At 46.7% G+C, this 18,931-nt stretch overlaps 1 protein-coding gene across 18 annotated transcripts in view; it reads left to right on the top strand.

Annotated features, from left to right (window-relative positions):
* The window catches only part of nav3 (neuron navigator 3), a 333,028-nt gene that overhangs the window by 203,006 nt on the left and 111,091 nt on the right, over positions 1-18,931 (top strand). For all 18 annotated transcript variants that reach the window (XM_078101055.1, XM_078101049.1, XM_078101047.1 and 15 more), the window contains 2 exons: positions 14,087-14,204; positions 15,482-15,534. In XM_078101055.1, coding sequence (XP_077957181.1) covers positions 14,087-14,204; positions 15,482-15,534 — 171 coding nt within the window. The remainder of the gene's footprint in view (positions 1-14,086; positions 14,205-15,481; positions 15,535-18,931) is intronic.

Genomic DNA, 18,931 nt, shown 5'->3' with positions numbered 1-18,931 from the left:
CCGCTTTGATGCATGACTCCTACTTTCAAATGCAACTGAGCGGCGCGGCACGCCATGGCTGTTAGGATTAACTGCTGCGAAAGCCAGACACGGCGGGGACTCAGACACACACATTCTAGTTTTCCTCTGGAAGCCAGAGGCACAGTGAGCTACCGTCCGCGCTGCAGACAGAGGGGCCGGCAGGCGAGGAGCACGGGGCCGACCTGAGATCTGACCGGCGGTGCAGTGCAGCTCCGTGTGTGTTTTACAAGCTGCGAGTTCTGCCTCTGCTTGGAACATGAAAGAGCAGAGGAGGTACGCAGAGCACAGCACAGTGTCCAAGTAAAGAGTATGATTATAGCTCGGCGCCGTTACTCTTTTGAGGAATAATTTGACTTTTCTTGGAGAAAATACATTGTGAAGACTGATGCCATTCGTGGCAGGAGCCCGGCTCTGTCCAAAGCATGGATATGTAAAGAGAACCGCATACAGCCTTGGAGGGGGGGCCATGTCCCTATGAAAGGTTACCCTCAGGTTGCCCACAGAGCACGTGCGCTGGCGTTCTTTTTAACCCCACCATCACCTATGAAAGTTAAATTATCCCCAGCAAGCATCTAACCTGATGTCACCCTTTGATAGGAATTTTGTATCGATGAGCTGACATTGTCTGACCTTATCGGGTGCATTTTGGCTTCTATATCAGGTTCTCCTCAGCTCCTATACTTCTTCTTGCTCTAAACAGAGCAAGGCAAGGGGTTTGTGGGTACGGTGGTTTTCAGTTTGAGAAATCCAAACGGCCGCTGATTTACGTGGTTGGGAGGTTTGACTCCTGCTGGATCCCCCGCCTTCCATATTGAAAAGCACTTTGGATTATAGCCTCCAAGAAGCAGCATAAGTTACACTGTATATATTTATGTCAATTGTACTGCTGCAGCAAGGGGAGCTCGGGGTCGAGAAGCGATCCATGAGCCAAATGAGTCGCTGTCTGATCACAGAAGCCTTGCTCCTCTGGCCCTTCAGGTCGGCCACATCATGTTGGGGAGGTAAATCACAAACGCACCCCGGGATCTCTCCTCTTGCCTCTTGTTGAGATCTTACTCTCTGAGCAGTCGAAACCAAACCTCCCCGGTAGAATTCGATCTTTATTCACAATCAGCCCGAATGAAGATCCTTCGGAAGAGGAGATTGCAAAGGACGAAAGGGTGATTCTTAAGTGAAGGTCTAATGAACAATGAAAGGAAGGAAAGGAGCAGAGAAGAAATGGAGCCAGGGAATTGTTTATTGCAAGTTTCAAGGCTGTGAAACTTTGCTTATTCGGTCGCATGATGTCATCCAGCCTTAAGCACCTGATTCTCTCATCATCTCCCTCCGTCTCATAAGAGGCAGTAGATTTCTCTCCCTCAGCATCCCACCAGGGCACAGGCATGGCTTTGTGATCACTCGCCTGGTGGAAGATGAGAAGGACAAATAGGAGATAGCGAGAAGACAGAGGAGGATGTCATGTAAGGAAAGACAAATGTACCATGAAGCACTGGGAGGGAAGTAAAAATGGGCAAGAAATGTGAGCAGAGGTCCATAAGGGAGGAGAGAGTGTCTACAGCCCGCAGTGGATATGGAGAGCAGAGGAGGCGTTCAGACATGGATCTTGTGATCAGATAAAATGATTTGATAAGGTTTTTACCGGCTATGACAGGCAAAATGTGAAAGAGATGGACCAATCAAACAAATACAGGTGTAGAAAGTAGTAGAATGTGGACTATTAAATAAAACACAGCTCTGACGAGAATCTGAATAAACTTAACCAGTTTGGAAAATAAACAGCACAGCCCACTTAAAAACAGGCCTGTGAGAAGAATCCAGTCTGCTGGTCTGTCGATCAGCGACAGGCGTGAGGCATTTCTTGAAGAGTTGGTTTTTAGCTGGAATCACAGCGGAGTCTGCAGAGAAACAGTCAGTCTAAAGGATGAAAGCAGCCGGAGACCTTCACTGGATGTAGGTTACGTTGCAACATGGCAGGTTCAGTTGATAAACTGCTTCACTCTTACTCTTCACTCCATACTGCTTTGTATTCAGAAGCCTCTGTGGGATTTAATCCTTTTGTTCGACAATGTTCCTTCATAACAGACCAAATCAAATCGCATGCACCAGCTGGATGTTTCTCACTTCGCTGAATGGTGAACTTTATCTGCTGAGCCACGGGCCACTTGAATTTATTTATTATTAACAGGCCCTCATTGCTTGGCTGTAGATGTGGCTGGATATCGAACACCCTGTCGCCTCTGTTCAGGCCGGGGAGCTGAGCGCTGATAGAGGATTAATTCCTTCCCGTCCTGACTGTATCTCTACTTTCCTTCCTTATAGACCAGCGTCTGTCCCACTCTCCCGAATTGTGTCACTTTTGGTACTAAACTGATTTATTTTTGCGGTCAAAGGACCTTAACCTTCATGTGAAGGAAATATCTCAGGAACACTTTGAGGGAATGTCCTTGTATTTGGAATAAATATGCGCTTAGACTAAGGGATTCCAATTTCACTTGAATGGTAAATAGGATCAAATGAGGTGAAGGCCTTTTGGACACACTTTAAACTGTAAACAAGTTCTTATCTGTCATATTTTTGATATATCCACAACAAGCACTCAAATTCCACAGACATTACATTTGTTGTGGAAAGCAGAGGCTTAAATACATTTTCTTTGCTGTATTTCCGACTCCTCATCTTCATCAGCCACCCACACACGACATCCTTCTCTAATGTCTGATAAACACAGAAGGGTCATGCTTTTCTCACAGCTCAGCTTACTGCACGGAGATGATGAAGTTCGTTGGAAAAACCCTTCTGTAAAGCAGTGAAAATGCAGTGTACTCTCTTTCTTCCACACAGCCATTTTTACCTCGACAGCAAACTTTTTTTTTCAATTTGTTTTCTCGAACAATCGATCTACAACCCCCCCTAAACCCTGGGTCCTCCGAGTGTGCTGCTGTGTGCTGCAATGAGCTCCGGAGGCGTGAAGCCAGATTGCTTATTGGGGTCTGGTCGGTGTTCGTCACCTGGGTTCTTTTTAGTTACAAGATGGAAACAATACTGTGTTTAGCGTGTGGAACGAGTGCATCCGTGGTGACTTGATGACCAGACTTTCTTGGAGTTGAACCAATGAAAAGGTGGAGGGTGGGTTGGTGAGGCTCCAACCCCAGAGGGAAGCATGTAATTCCTCCTTTGACATGATGTGAAAATTGCCAGAGTTGGTTGTTATATAGTTATTTCCCTCCATTATTACTTGAGTTTCCTGGTAATGGGATGTAAACGTTTAACCCTTGTAGTGAGGACAGTGAACAGGAGGCCGTAGTCACGCTCCTCCGACGGCAGAGAGAGCTCCGGTCCAACCATCCTTTTGATCATGGGACACTGATTACCCAACGCCAGGCCAAAACTCCATGCACATTAATCAGTGTCAGAACACACACACACACACTCCTTTTAAATATGCACATTTCATTCCGTGCCTACATCAAACACTATATTTTGATCCTCATTACTCAAAACTTTTATATTTTAATTTATGTATTTATTGCTCAGAATGGGTTCAGGAATCTTCTCTGAGCTACTTCAAGCTTGTAATTTCTTAATTTGCAGTGCAGCTAGTGTTCGCTCCCAAGTCCACCTGTAAAGTTGAGGTCTCGCGGTTTAGTCAGAGAAATTCCTATTCCCTTTTCAGATGAGAGCTTTTTGATGACTGGCCTTCAGTGTCTTTAGCTCCTCCATAGTGTAGCCTTTCATCGGTATTTTTGGACTGCGTCTAACCCATTCTCTGCTCTGCAATATCCATCCTCTTTTATTGGACCTGTCCAGTCCACTCTGGAGTCTAGACGCAGGGCAAGTGGACTGGAAAAACGTCCCCAGACTAATCTCCCTTTTCCTCCCCCTCGCATCGCTACCTCTCACTTCTTGTTCTTTTCCATTTTAAGAGCCCCCTTCACACCCGTCGCCCTCGTTCTATTAGTTCTGCGTTGTCTCTCTGCCTTTGACCCTGCCAGTGGACTGAAACTGCTGTGGGTCCAAATCCATTGGGAATAGGTCGTAAAGAACGTTGCAGCTCAGGGTTCCTGTAACCTGAGCACACCGTCTCTCACCCCGGAGTCTCATCCGTAGAGCCCCCCCCCCCTGCTCATTTCTCCCCCATTGAAAGCTCCTTGGTAATTAGGGAAGCTAATAGGCGCCCAGCTCAAGCGGCGCAGCAGCAGAGAGGACGGCTGCTGATGCTACGTCTATGAAGAGCCTGTAGAGCCCTGATGAAGCCCCCCGAGACTTTCAGAGCCTGATATGATTGTAGTCCCTGCAGCCTCCCCGTCGACGCATTGTCTCGTATTGCCCTCCCGACTGATCTTGACGAGTCTCTCCTCAGGCGCACTGTGAGCTCCTTTGAATGCTCCCTGAGAGTTGGCAGCGTCTGCCTCAGCGTGGCAGCAACCAGTGATTGCCAAGTGTCCTGCAGCCAGCCCCCCCCCCCCTTCTCTTTCTGCCCCATGCGACTGCAAAACAATAGAACTCGGGAGAGTAAGGAGCAAAGTCGTAGAGAATTGGTTCAAAATAGCGGTTTATGTTATCCTTTTGCCCCGGCTGGAAGTCTAGCAGGTTCACCTATATGAAAAAAGTAAACTCATCCCACTGTTTTCCTTTGGCTTCTCCCCCCAGCACGAGCAGGTGTCCGTTGTGAGTGAACATGTTTATCGCAGATTCTCATAGTTCTTCCCCACTAATGACTGGAGTTTTAAACCTCTTTGTTCCCTCTTTTAGGCTCTTACACTTTTTGTTCTTTGGTTACCTCTTGCCTCATCCTCTTCTCTCGAACACACACACATACTTGTTGCTGTAGCTGTGCGGGAGGGCTGAAAGAGTGTAAATGCTGTGATAGATTGTGAGATTGTGACAGAGACAAAGGGGGCACATGCTTTGAGAGACCCCCCCCCTGCTGCTCCATGTCACCAGCCAGAGGTAGAAGTGTGTTTCTGGCTGCCTCCCTCCATCTGTCAGGACGAGGCTATTTCCCGCTTGTCCGAGGCTCAAAAAGCAAAAGGAGGAAATCCTGACAGAGCGCCGACTGAATGACCTCTGACCTCTGTTGCAACAGCTGCATAGTTCAGCCTGCTCAGAGAGGCCGGAGGGACAGGAATGAGAAGAAGAAATGAGAAAGCCCCGTTGAAGCAATGATACAGCACTTTTGTCCCAACGCTACGGGCCACAAGATTTATGTATTAAAGATATAAAAAAATAGCAAAAATAGCCATTGTAGCAACACCAGTAGTCACATTAAGAGAATTAGAAGTAGTCCTTGATTGATAGCCTTGTCAAAACACAAAGCGAGTAACACATACAGCATGAAGGCGCAATCAATCAACTGAACCTAAGGAAAGAAATGAAAAAGTGAATGGTAGAGTGAAAAAGGCACAAGGCAGGACTGAGCTGCTCACACTGTGATGAAGCGTAAGGACCCACAGTGAGAGCCCACTGTGTGGACCCTGTGACTCAGCAGCATCACCTGTGAATCAGGCCTGAGTCACAGACCCCCGAACCGCCTCAGATGTTTAGCCCATGCGCACCACATTTACAGTAAATGTCTAAGTAACCACACCGCCATTGAACCTGTGTTTTTACGCCGCATAAGCTGGACTGTTACTGGAACTCCCTGTCTGGATCGGTTCTTATTCTTGGTGGTGACGGATCTCTCTGAGGAGTGTTGTCACGGTGTCAGCTGCAGAGTCTATATGGAACTGTGAGCTCAGAATAAAAGACTGGGACATCATCCATTGATTTGTTATCCGCGAATTTGAAGCCTCGTGTTTCACATTTTCAGCGTCACGATCTTGGCTTTTTGCATGAAGAAGTGACCCAAGAAGATGGAGCTAAAAATACAATATAAAGTAGACAAACCACACCCGGACTGGACAGCGCAGCTGTAGCAATCTGTCGCTCACAGTAGCCCCGTCCCAAAGTACACCCGTAACGTTCTGTTTCACTTAAATGGAGCATAATTTACTAATTGAACATCATGCTGCATTGAAGAAGACTTGGAGATTAAGCCCATAAACTCATGTTTGATGGAATACAGCAAGAGAGAAGAGAGACTGCAAGGGTAGCGTTTAGAACCCAGCTGGGCTGCAGCAGTCATTCTGCCTGTAGCTCCGGTAGTGGCTCACGATAAAGTCTGTTGCTGTTGTGCACAGTGACATCAGATGACTGTTCATGTCTGAGCTGGTAGAGCCACTGGGGGGATTAACCGCAATATCACTTCAATGAGTCCATCAATGATCAAGCACTTTCTTTTCTGGTCTGCAGGTCCCTCTGCTGGTGCAGGCACAGAGGTGGCAGCCCAGCACCGGCTGGTTACCACCATGCTCTGACTCTTGAGTGTGTGGGTGTTTTATTTAGTGCTGGATGGCGGTTTAGGTTGTGAAATGGGTTTTTGTGGGAGTCTGGCAACGTGCCCGTCTGCTTGGCAGCGCACGTATCCGTGTCATTCTGCAGAAGTTTAACTTTCTGGTAGATTCTTTTGATGTGTTCCGGCTTCATGCTTTAGTGAAATTGAGGTATTTAATGTAACAATGAATCGTTACGGCAAGTTTTGATTTGTGTAAAGAAGCTTTTAGTGTTACAACGGAGCTCTGTTTACACACTGTCAATGAAGGGGACCTTGAGGGGAATGAAGGTCCAACCCCAAAGACAGGCCCATTGGACAGCCAACGAGGTTCATTCAGTCCCCAACCCCAGAGGCAGGACCCCAATCTCCCCCTGATTGGTTAACACACACACACACACACACATCCTGTTGCCTGACCTGAGGTGAATGAATTAAGTGATGACTGTAGATAAAGGAGGTGGGTGGGTTGAGTATTAGGGCAGACAGGGGTGTGATGAGCCAGACTTTGCTTTTATGAAGCGGTGAACAAATTGCTTCATTTGGTTACGGATAGAGAGTCTCTGGTTTCTGTAACTCTGTAGAGGAGGGCATACAGGATTATTGAAATGGGTTAAAAACAATTACAGAACTAAAAAGTTTCTAAATGGAACTTGGTGGGTTGAGGCCTGTGGCCTTCACTGTACCGGATATGCGCATAAACTAAATTATTGTCTTGAGTTGTTGAAGAAAATATCCTTTCCCCCCAAATAATGTTGTTTGAAATATTACCAATTCAGTACCATTGAATTACCATTGATTAGCATCATTACGTATTAGTGTAAGCATGAGCATGACTCACCGAGCAGTGACCTCATCGAAGGGCTACGAAGGAGGATTGATTATGCACTTTCATATTGTGGGAGACATATTCCCACCAAAGTCTACGGTGCACTGGCTAAGATATACTGACCTTTAATCTGAAAACACTCCTGTGCGGGTGGGGGGGGTCGACGTTTTAATTCTGCAGCCAGGTGCGTGCGGTTGGGTGAAGTTTATCACGTCGCTGGACCCTACATTTCCCATAATTCAACTTCAAGTCTCTTGGTTAGACCCTCCCTGGAGGTTAAGTACCCACATCTTCAAACTTCATGCCGGCCTCGTTTACGTCAGAGTTTCCAGACTTGACAAATATTTTTTCCCAAAACCACAGACCACCATTTTTTTTTTGTGCTGCTTTTGTGCTATCTCTAAAAGTGGGTAATGACAGCCCTTAAAGCGTCATTTCCTGCACTGCGACGGTCAGTCATGTGTTTCTTTAAGGTCTGCCTTACAGGACATGGCTGCAGAGAACACTCCCTCGTCACATACGGAGCCAAAGCTGCTCTGTATGTGAAGCGGCTAACATGATGCTCGGATGACTCATTAAATGTTTTGGTAACAACCCCCCCAAAAAATATTTCGCTGCCAACAGCTCCAGGGAAGCTGTTGCTGGATGAAGATGCTGAGGCTCAGTGTGGAGCCCTCTGCTGGTCGCTGTGTGGAAGAGCATTTCATTCAGAGTGGACGACCAGGGGCCCTGTGTTGTCTCCGGCCCACTGAAGGCAGCTTGCTCACACTCTCAGCTGATGCTGACAAAAAGGATCAAATCTAACGTCGCTGTATCAACACCAGTCAGAGAAAACACAGGAAATGAACGTGTGAGGTTGACATGACATTTTTAATGCCGGTTGAGACATAAATCTCACCTGTATTAATGGATAGAAACAACGGCCCAAACTTGTGCCCTTCTTGAACGGTTTACAAGCAGGTTGATTAACTTTATAGACCAAACAACAAATGTCTAAACTGACGAATAAAGGAGCTCGGGTGATTGTTCTCCCAGAGTTGGGGGCTTTGTAACAAGAGAGGAAAGAGAAATGTTTCCGGCATCCAATCAAAAAGCCATTGTTCTACATTAATTGGTTCCTCAACAAGCAGATGGCTGAAGCCAAAGAGTGGGCTGTGCAATGCATCTAGATGGGCTTTTTTATACCCAAACAACACGTACGCCCAAAGGGGCTGGTGCCGGGTGGCCAGGCCGCTGGTAGCTTTGATGGCTCAGAACACACTGTTGGACACGAGTATTCTATCGGCAAAACCCGCCATCTGCATAGGCCTGATTACAACCGTTGTGTTCTTATTTCTTGGTTTTATTATGCATTTGATGAACTTTTTGTTCCACTGCAGACTGTATCAGCAAGACTGTCAAAAAAAAAGCAACAGTTGCTGCTGCGGGTGAAAGTGCCTCCAAAGCAGGTTCAACTGGGGCCTGGGCTGTAAAAGCCAACAGAACCACAACCAATCAAAGTCACTGACTCATTACAATAAAATGAACAGCGAGCCGGTCATATTCTGCGAGGAAGTGTGACTAATCCGTGACGATGAGTCAGCATCCTCGTGGTCTGTTTTTTGTTGGAATGCTTTTCAGAGAATAAATCCAATGATAAGGATGTGATTTGTTTGCCAGGCTGATGGGACGGCCTACCCGCTTGTCCCCTCTCTACGTATGTGTGTTTGTGTGTTTGGAGTGGGCAGAGCCTGCAGTGGTCTTGCAGGAAAGATTACAGAGCCCCGCGGGGTCCCAGAACAGACGGGTCAGCCTAAAGCCACGGGGGAACTTAAGTCCACCGTCCTCCGCCTCCGAGCAAGACCAGTCACCGTGAGGCGATGCGGTGTGTGATCTCAGCCTGTGGAAGGAGCCCATCTGGTTGGCTAGCGGCTAATTAGCACGTAGCCCTCCACAGGCTTCTCTCGTCATTTGAATGGCACACAAATATAATATTAGTTAGTGTCTTTCTTTTTCTCTCTTTATTATTATTATTATTATTAGTATATTATTATATCATAATATTCTAGTTATTTTCTCTGTTGAAATGTTGTCTGTAAGAGGATTGTGAGTATAGCGTGTGGCTGCCAGTGTGTGAGCATGTGTGTATTAGCGTGTGTGCGCCGCACCAGCTTTCGTGGTGGCAGCGTCTGGCTCACAGGCCACAGCGAGCTACTGTGGTTACCATGGTGAGGTGAGATGCTGCTGTGTGTGTGTGACTGCTGCAGTCCTTGTGTTTGTTCTGTGTGGAAAAAAAATGATCTCTTGAACACACTGCCGTGGTTTATGGGATTTTAAATATTTTTATCTTGCTGATAAAATCCTGGAGAGGGGATTTTTAAATTATTAAAAATACTACTACAATAAATGAAGGACATTTTTACATTCATGAAATATGTATTACACGTCTTTATTTAGATCACAGTAGGAGATTAAAAACATGAATTACAAACTCATTTACTTCCTTATCAGAAGATTGATATTTTATGAGATACTGTATTTAAAGTTACAGTCTAACTTTGATTAAAATAACATTTTGTTGTATTTGCTCAAACTGTTGATAGACCAACGGTATAAAAATGTAATCCTCTTTGACTTCCCTTTTGAGATTTTGATTTATCAATGCTAGAAATGCTGTGTGCGTGTCAGTGGTATTTAACAGGACCAGACTATGTATATTTTACAGCGTATTCTCACAGCCCTAATCTCTGGCATTGCATTGTCTTCCTTTATATGTTCCCTACCCTGTTCCCTCCCCTGTTCCCTACCAAGCGTTGTACGCTTTCATTCATTACGCCGGGAGCTGATGCATCAATGAAGATGTTCACAGTCAATCACGTTGTTCTTTTTACTACCGTAATAAAATGATAGAAAGCCACTACATGTAGTAGTTCCTGTGTGCTGCCTAAAACACGTTGCTGCTGTGGCCAACCTCTTGCGACCACTGACGGTTTATCCAATTAGTTAACAAAAGCATCTGTCTCTGATTGCCGTCTGTCTCCAAGCAGTCTTCTGCTCGTACGTCTTCTAACTGTTTTGGAGCTGTCATTTATACTTTTCTCTCTCCCTCTCTTCGGCCTTCGGGTTTCTTGCACTGACTGACTGACGCCTGCGAGCACGTCCAATGCGGCTGGGCTGTCCAAACTTCTCCCCGACGTGCAATTATGTCATTTTCTGCAAAGGGATTTCCCCTGAGAGGACGCGTTGGCTTGGCAGAGCAGACAGTGAGCGAGTGGGTCACTTTATAGCAGTACGAGACTCTCTTTCTGCTGCTGTCTGCTGATCCCAGTGGCGTCATGCGGCCTGAGAACCGAGCAGAAGCCAGACGATGCTGGTTTAAATCCTACACAATAGCTCGGAACAGCTCCTACGGGGCCCACGGGCAAGGCACCGGCCTGCCCGGAGCTGCTCCATGACGTTTCACTGGTAAAAATGCAGGCAGCGGGACCTTGAAGGCATATATAATCAATTTTCCTTGAAAGGAATAGTCCAAACAAACACTTAATAGGCTCTCAGGAAATAGTGAGTAAGACTTTGGCTCAGGAGTCAAAGGAGCTTTCTGGAAAGAGGAATCTGAGTCAATGGGCGTGTGTTCCTAAGCCACGATTTAGTCGCATTCATTCATTCTTCGTTCCATCTCTTAGTTGCATTTGTTGTGTTTTATCACAGTGTCCTTCATTGCGGCCGTAAACACAACAGGACAGATCCGTTGCCAAACACTAAACAGTTTACAACCACCGCCCGTCCCACTCACATCCCTCCGGATTTGTAGTCCATCGCCATGAACAGATTTTGAAAAAAAAGGTTTTAAAAACTGTTGCCGATAACGCTGTCACGTGTTCTTACTCTTGATCCCTCCTCGCTGGCGCCAGTCCGCAAAGGGAAACTTTGAGTGTGTGATTTGTATATCGACCTGTGTAAACTCCCCGCCCGGTGAAATTGGAGTGGGGCCACGTTGGAAAGCTGCCTGCCGCCATTAGCTCAGGATTAGGTGGGTTTGAAAGGAAAACTCGTTTCCCCACTGCGAGGACGAGATAATGATGGTTTCTAAAGGGAGCGGAGACGCGTCGGACACTATCCCTATGCAGGGAAAATGGCTTCCAGGTGCTCCCACAACGTGGTGAGACACACTGGCAGTTGTGTGACCTTCAAATAGTTTGATGCTTGAATGCGGATTTCACCGCCATCGACCGGAGGAGGAAGGTTTCTCCGGGCAGAGATCTGAGGAGGAGGAGGAGGAGAATCAGGCATCGATCTGGCCCATCACTTGTTTGAGTTTTCTGTTTAACGCAGCTTTTATGCCGTCTTTAATTACCTTTCGGACCCGAGTGGCGCCCCGCCGTGCCACGTCTGGGTGTCTTTCAAGCCTGACGTCTCGCATGGTGGTTGAAAACAGCATTGCACTAATCGTCCTCTGAGCGATTGTGTGCACGCACAAACCCCTTGAAACCATTTAGGCTCTTAATTTGGGAGACTGCGCTGATTAAAGAGCCTATACATCAGCAGTCTATGAGTGGGGGCACATTGACACACACAGGGGGTTCTTTTGACTTCCTCCTCCCCTCCCTCTCTCTCTCTCTCTTCCCTTTTTACCTGGCTCCCCCCAAAGGCTCAACGGCGCCACTGCAGCCTCTGCGAATAGCACCTGCGTAGCTGTATTCACTGCATTGTGATCAGTACTGTTGGAGGCGGTTTATCGGCTCCGGTGTGAGCGGCGCTGAGAGGGGCAGGAAGGGATGGGGGGGATCTGCACAGAGGAGGAAAGGAGAGGATGCTTCATCAGTAAGGATAATGTCAACTGACCCCACTTCTGCTGATTGATGCTTTCTGCAGAAAGACAGAACGGGTGGGCAAGTGAAAGCGCTGGCTTGCTTGTATATGATCAGCTGCTGGATTGTTTATATTTGTACGGATTGTATTTGCATGTTGTCTCATCCAGCATGTGCGTCTCCATGGTGTCAGGTGCCTCAGTCATCCCAGCTGGAGTTTGCCGCTGAAGCTGATGTTTAGCGTCTGTGGTAGCGCCGGCTCTGCCCCCACTCCCACTGAGATTGGGGGAGAGAGAGAGAGAGAGAGAGGAGAGGCAGGTCAACGGGTGTAGGAGGTTGAAATTGGAAGGGTTGCTTCTGATGTCTGAGGCAGCTGTGGGAGAAGAGGGTACCAGAGAGGGATGGTGGGGGGGGGCAAAAGGTCCCAGGTCAGGGTTAGAGGTAGGACATTACACTTTCGCCCTCGTGCCTCAACGTTCTTCATCGTGTGATCTCTTTTTTTCTTTTTTCAAGCTGCCCTCTTCTAAAGTGTCTTCAGTTTACTTTCCTGTGATTGTCCTTTTCTGTGAAGCTAGCGTTGTCTCCCTCCAGGCAGTTACAGAGCCTGGAGATGTGTGTTTATTGGAGTCAGGTCCCCCCAGGAGCTGCAGCAGATGCAGCGGCAGCTGGTTATTTGAACCACAAATTTGTCCAGCTTGGATTCATCCGTCAGGTTATCGGGCCCGCTCCCCACCTCCTCTTCCGAACTGATCAAAAGCCCTTTCTGTTTTTCCCAGAGAGCTGAGGAGTTTTCCCTTTTTGTTGAAGTGTGTTTCCAATATGGGAAAGTGCTAAATATTTATTTTGATATTTCAGAAGCGCAATTTCCTAGCATTCCCTTTCAGTCGCCATCCTGGAGGTTTTATGAACTTTAGTGCTACATTTGGAGGTCAACCCGACTTGGCTGATTTCAGCCTCACCCTGGCACCCTCTAGAGAGGGACGCAGGGCAGCTGGGGGTGGCTGCTCAAACAACAAAGCAGATGGAAACCCCCGCTTCACCCCCCGTCCCATGACCTTGCTCTCCAGCATCTTGGTACTCTCAATTCCTCCCCACTTTCTCCATCCTGTTTGTTTACTTGCCGTGATACGGTCTGCATTTCCAGTGTGTGTTTTTTCATGTGTGTGTGTGTGTGTGGAATCCCTTAGCCTGTGTTTATTTGTGTGCCGTCTTAGAGAACGTGGCCGATGGAAGCCACATCAGATAAAAAGTCTTAAGAGCTCAAAGGAGCTCTTCCAAAAAATAGAGAAAGAGCGCTTTTTAATCACGGTCGCGTGAGGCAAACGAGGGGAGAATCATGAGGGGGGTTCCTGCTTCTTATTCAGAGGGGTCTGGAAGGAAGGCCATTTGAGGGAAAACACCACATCGGGTTGAGTTTTCAGGCCAATGAATCTGCTTCGGTGTGCTTGAGCCAGCGGAGCCGGGACAGAGGACGTGGCAGAGTCTTTGACCCTCAAGCTCACGCGGGGCCAGATGTGGTTCACATCTTCTGGAGCCCGGGGAAGCCACAGCAGCTGTTGAGGTCCATCGCATGGGCTCTGCTGACGGACAAATAGGCCGCTGAGAGGTTGGATGACAGTACGAAAGATCGTCCGAACATGGCCCGAGTGTACAAGCCCACCGGGGGAAAGACGACGCCCCTGTTTCACCAAACCTCCCCATTAAGACATCAGGATAGAATAATCAATCGTTTAGAGGAAGGTTCCCCTTTTGAAGCTTGTTCCTCTTCTGCTTTATCAATGTCCACCCATCTGTTTTTGTGTTTTCTAACATCTACTGCCAGCAGACTGCCACATTGACACCCATCTCATTCATCCATGTTAATGTTTAAGTCTGTAAGCTTCAGTGGCAAAGATTGGCCTTTCCTTCCTTTACAGCATCCAGTGGCAAAAAGCAAGTGAGCGGCATCTCTGCCAATTGTTGAAGCTTTAGAACTTTGTCACACACACACACACACACACACACACACACACACAGTACTCGTCTCTGTATCTATTTTTCACGCAAACATTGACAGAACGTCTTGTTTTATGGTTGCAGATTTACACAGACTGGGCCAACCACTACCTGGCCAGGTCTGGCTGTCAGCGCCTCATCAAGGACTTGAGCCAGGACGTCACCGATGGAGTCCTGCTGGCACAGATCATCCAGATCATAGGTAGCTCTCTCTCTCACACACACACACACACACACACACACACACACACACACACACACACACACACACCTGTCTTTTCTCTATCATCTGCTGTCATATCTTTCATTCTATCGCCCCTATCTTGTCTTACTGATTTCTTCAGGTCTCAATGTTGATATTAACAAATCAGTGTGTTATCAGCAGTAATAAAGCACTAATAATAAAACACTGCCTCTGCTGATGATACTCCCTGTCTGTTAGATGAACCCAGTCACACACACACATACGCTCGATGGCTTGCCGTTACTAATCTCCGACCGACGGAAAGGGGCCAATCGATGGTGTTGCTTCGGGAGCACGTTAGCGTGATGCGACAGGTGGAGGGGTTGAGAAAGGACCATACCTCTGTCACATTTGGTAAAAACGCTTTAAACCAACTCGGTGAGGAGTCAAATGCGTTTTTGCAAATTATGACTGTTGTTGACGGGTCAATGGTTACAATATCTCCCCGTGGAGGAGGAAAAACGACGCAACATCACGTTCCACAAAGAAATCAACGCACTCCCCTTGGACCAGACTGATATCCAAGAGGGAGCAAAACGTAGGAAATCAAACGGTAGCTTTGGACAGCGCTTATTTCACCAACCTTATACGGTAACACTTTGTAACAGCGATACACCTTGTGGTGTAATCTGCCTCTTTACTCACAGCGAGACAAATCATTTTGAAGCAACTCTCTGCACCAGTTGTCGAACATTATTTTCCTTCTTACGTCCCCTGCCTTTGCTCGAGTTTCTCCCTGTGTTTATCACACTCTAACTCTCACATACACACCGTAAAATATGCTGCCTTTCTCACAGATGCTGTCTGTCTCCTCCAATCTGCATTTTCAACCCGTCTCCCTGCTCTCTTGTCCTCTCCAACGTCTCCTCTCTCTCTTTCTTTCCCTCCTCCCTCTCTCTCTCTCTCGCCTCCATTTACCCCCATCTCTCTCTCTCTCTCTTCTCGCTCTCCGCTGGATTGAAACTTTACCCTCCCTGCTCACCCCCTAACAGACAATGAGGCCAAGCGGGCCTGTCAGTAATTCTCCTGCGGCAGCTGACGAATTAGGCAGCTTTGCCTCCCAGACCTTTTCCTGCGTTGCTCTGCACCTCGACACACACACATGCTCCTACATAACCTCAGCAAAGGTTTCCTGCTGGATTTGTGCCCCTAAACTCAAAGTCACTGGACGTGGCAAAGTTTGTTAAACAGGACGGTGGTAAACATCTTGTTTCTTCATTCCCTCCGTCCCGCAGCCAATGAGAAGGTGGAGGATATCAATGGCAGCCCCAGGAGTCAGTCGCAAATGGTGAGTGTTACTCTTTGATATTCAACACTATCCATCGTTAACGCACTGACGGATAATCTTTTGTAGGAACGTCTGAGGGTACTACTGCTACTACTACATTTCAGACATTGTGCCTTTTACTCTGCCGCACTTGTTTGACAGCTATTACTACACATTTAGATAATAGAATACATAAGGGGAATATCCAAGACACTATGCAGGCAATCCTTTTATCTCGTGGTTTCATAGAAACCAGCATCTTCTTGTCGTATTATAGATGTATGAGTTGTTATTGTTCCACCAAAGAGACAAAAAAAGTAAAAGGTGAAGGACTTTAGAGTCATTGGTGCCCTTTGGCCGCTAAGTGGAAAACAACTGGGCAAAGTTACCAAACTATGTAGAGTAGTTCAAATCAGTTTCACCTTGAGCAGCCACACTGTTAAAATACATTTGATGTATCAGTATTAACAATCCACTAATACAGCCCACCGGAATACCTACATGGGCCATTTTCCGGCAAACTGAGAACTTATTAGATTGAGTGCGTGAAAGTTTTGTAGTAGGTTATTTTTTTATCTACATTTCTAGATTTGTACTTTTCTCCAAGTAAATAATCTGAATTGTTCTTCCCCCGCCTGGCATGCACGCTTACTTAATGTAACCTACAAATTTCTCTCTCAAAAATAAACTTGCCACTTGTGGTTCTTGATTTCACTCCACGATTCCGAGCAGCCAATCGTAACCACTCTGGTCTCAAAGCATGATTTATTTATTATTCAGTAGGATGGCGATGACTGACTAATAATCTGTGTAATCTGGCCGAGCGGTGCTGGCGGTGTCATTCCCCCCGTGCTCGTTTTTAACGAGATGACGGGCCGCTTAACCGCTGATTGTCGTCTCTGGTAGATGATTGCCCCTCACTTTAACTAGAGTCGACTAAGTGTTTATGCAGCGTCGGTTTTGCCCTGGCATCGGCCCTCATTCCATTAAAAACGTCTAAGGCTGTTTAGCTCTGTGGCGCGCGCTGGGCGAGGACTGTGTCGCTGGGCCCCTTTCTTCAGAGCTGTGTTCGTTACATGTAGAGCTCACTATGCACCACTGCATCGTGTATTTGGTCCTAGTGTGTGTGATAAGTTCTCAACTCCTCAAAGAGGATTGCTCCTGTGTCCCCTCGCCACGGCCGGAGGCCAATAGTTAAAAAGAGTCAACTGGTTTGAGTTTAAAAATCAAAAATAATTGAATAACTAACAGAAGTAATAAAGTTACAAAGTGAAAGGGCCTGTGAATGGAATGATATTTTGAGAAATAGAGGATTCGCCGTCCAAGTCTAAAGCAACCTACAACCTACATCAATTATATTGATATTATCTAGCATCTAATCTTATTTAACCATTACGTTTAACTCCCCCAAGCTTTAACGTTATATTGTGGAAGGATGTTATACATACAGTGATTAAATGGCTTTAATGTCTATAAATTGTTTATTTCATATTGCAGTTAATAATCTAACATACTAATGTAATAAATTTCATATAACGCACAAACTACTAATCATCACACATATTATAATTTCTACCACTAGGCCGGCTCTTCTGCTTACATCCCTGACATTAGTAGAGGAATCAATTCGTCCCATGAAGAATCGGAGGATTCTGTCCCCCAGAGCCCCATTAACGGGTTTACAACTGCTTCCCCTCGTCCATCGCAGTTCCTCCGGCAGCTGCGATGGAGGCACTCAGTTAGAATTAAAGAAGCAGAAAATGGATGGACGGTGAAATACCTGGAAGGGTGGCTCAAGCCGCCTTTTCCCAGTATCCCCAAAGCTTTGCTAACTAGGAGATAAATCACTGGTTCCACACAAGCTGTGGAAAGACACACTCTTGAGCATTTATTCATTTATTTCTTTGTTGTCACATGAAGTGAGTCTGGACTCAGGGGGAGCTACATGCGGCAACTTCTGTTGTCGGCGTGGGTGCAGATGGGTTCGGGGGCCGGGGGGGTGCCACACATGTGACACACACAAACAGACGCGACACCCTGTCTGGATATACTGTGGACTGTCAGGACGCCATGTAGAGACCATCTTCATAAGGACTGTATAGGGGATTCATTTGGTTACCGTGGTGATCTTCCTTAAGTACATTAAAGTTAGAGAGTCTAAACTAAAGTGTTGTGCCCTCATGCCCCGCTCGATTTTTCCCATTCCTCATTAACAATAAAGTGACAACCTTTCTGCTTTCTGTTTTTGGTCATACATAAAATGAGTCTACTGTTTTATTATGAACTGGGACCAGAGAACAGAAATGAACACAAGTCACTATAAAATCCCATCCACGCGGGTGATGCAGGTTAGAGGATATCTGCCAGAATTGAAAAATCTCTGTCTGAGCCTTCAGTCCACTGGACTGTAGCGCAGCCTTTTGTCTCCTTGGCTGAATAACCTAAACACCCCTAAAGAGACCAAGACGTAACGTATTGCTCTCCAAGTGCAAAAAAACTGTTTTTTCTAGACTTGTTTGTCCCACAGGCTTGAACACCTTCGTTATTTACAGACACCCTTTCCCCCGGCTTGGGTATAACTCTTTTTTCAAACTTTTGTCCAGATATTGACAACTGGAGCTGTGAATATTGGAAACCCGCCACTGGCACCTGGAGCTTAAACGCCTCAGAGACATCACAGTAGCAGCTGTCAGTGGCGGAGTGGCAGACAGATCTGATTTACTTCCCCTCCACAGATGCATTTTTATTTGTTTCCCCCACTTGGGAATTGAACCGGGATCCCGAAGGCCATGTTTTTTAAGTGGTGGGTCGCTGGCGGTCCGGCGAGTGGACTGAGGCCAATGCAGCTGCTGGCTGCTGAGAGCTGAGGAGCCGAAAACCAGCGCAGCAGTGGCATCTGCAAGCTTTTATGTATAATCTACCAATATAAGGCACTCCTCCTCTCCAAAACCAGATGTTCCCAATGAGAGTGGGTCCACAAGTCAGCTGAAGTCCGAGCATTTCCTAAAGGAGTGATCCAACGGGCCTCTGCTTCAGCAAGCAGTGAGAGAAATGGCCAAGAAAGTTCTTTTTACGGCTCCTCACAGACTTCTGCCTCCTGCAGACAATCCATCCACTTCCCTTTATTTTGCTCCAAAAAGTTGCGTCTATCACTGTGACAAATGGTAGCATTTCATGTGTATTCTATTCATTTTGATATCTGATCAGATGAAGCTACGTGATCCGGCACGTAGAGTAAAGTTCTTTGAGGCCAAAGCCCATCACCCCTGTCTGCAGGGGCCCCATGGGGTACTTCCACAAAGTACTGTTCAACTATGAATTAATAGCTACTAATATTGATGTCATTTGCGCTATTGGAACATTATGTGGAAGAGTCTGACCTCTGGTCTCCGGTCTTCTTATGTTTTTCTTGAGTTTG

This window comes from Gasterosteus aculeatus, chromosome 4 (genome assembly GCF_964276395.1).
Source record: "Gasterosteus aculeatus chromosome 4, fGasAcu3.hap1.1, whole genome shotgun sequence".
Classification (NCBI taxonomy): Eukaryota; Metazoa; Chordata; class Actinopteri; order Perciformes; family Gasterosteidae; genus Gasterosteus; species Gasterosteus aculeatus.
The sequence above is the reverse complement of the archived record's forward strand: the minus strand, read 5'-3'. Positions and strand labels throughout refer to the sequence as shown.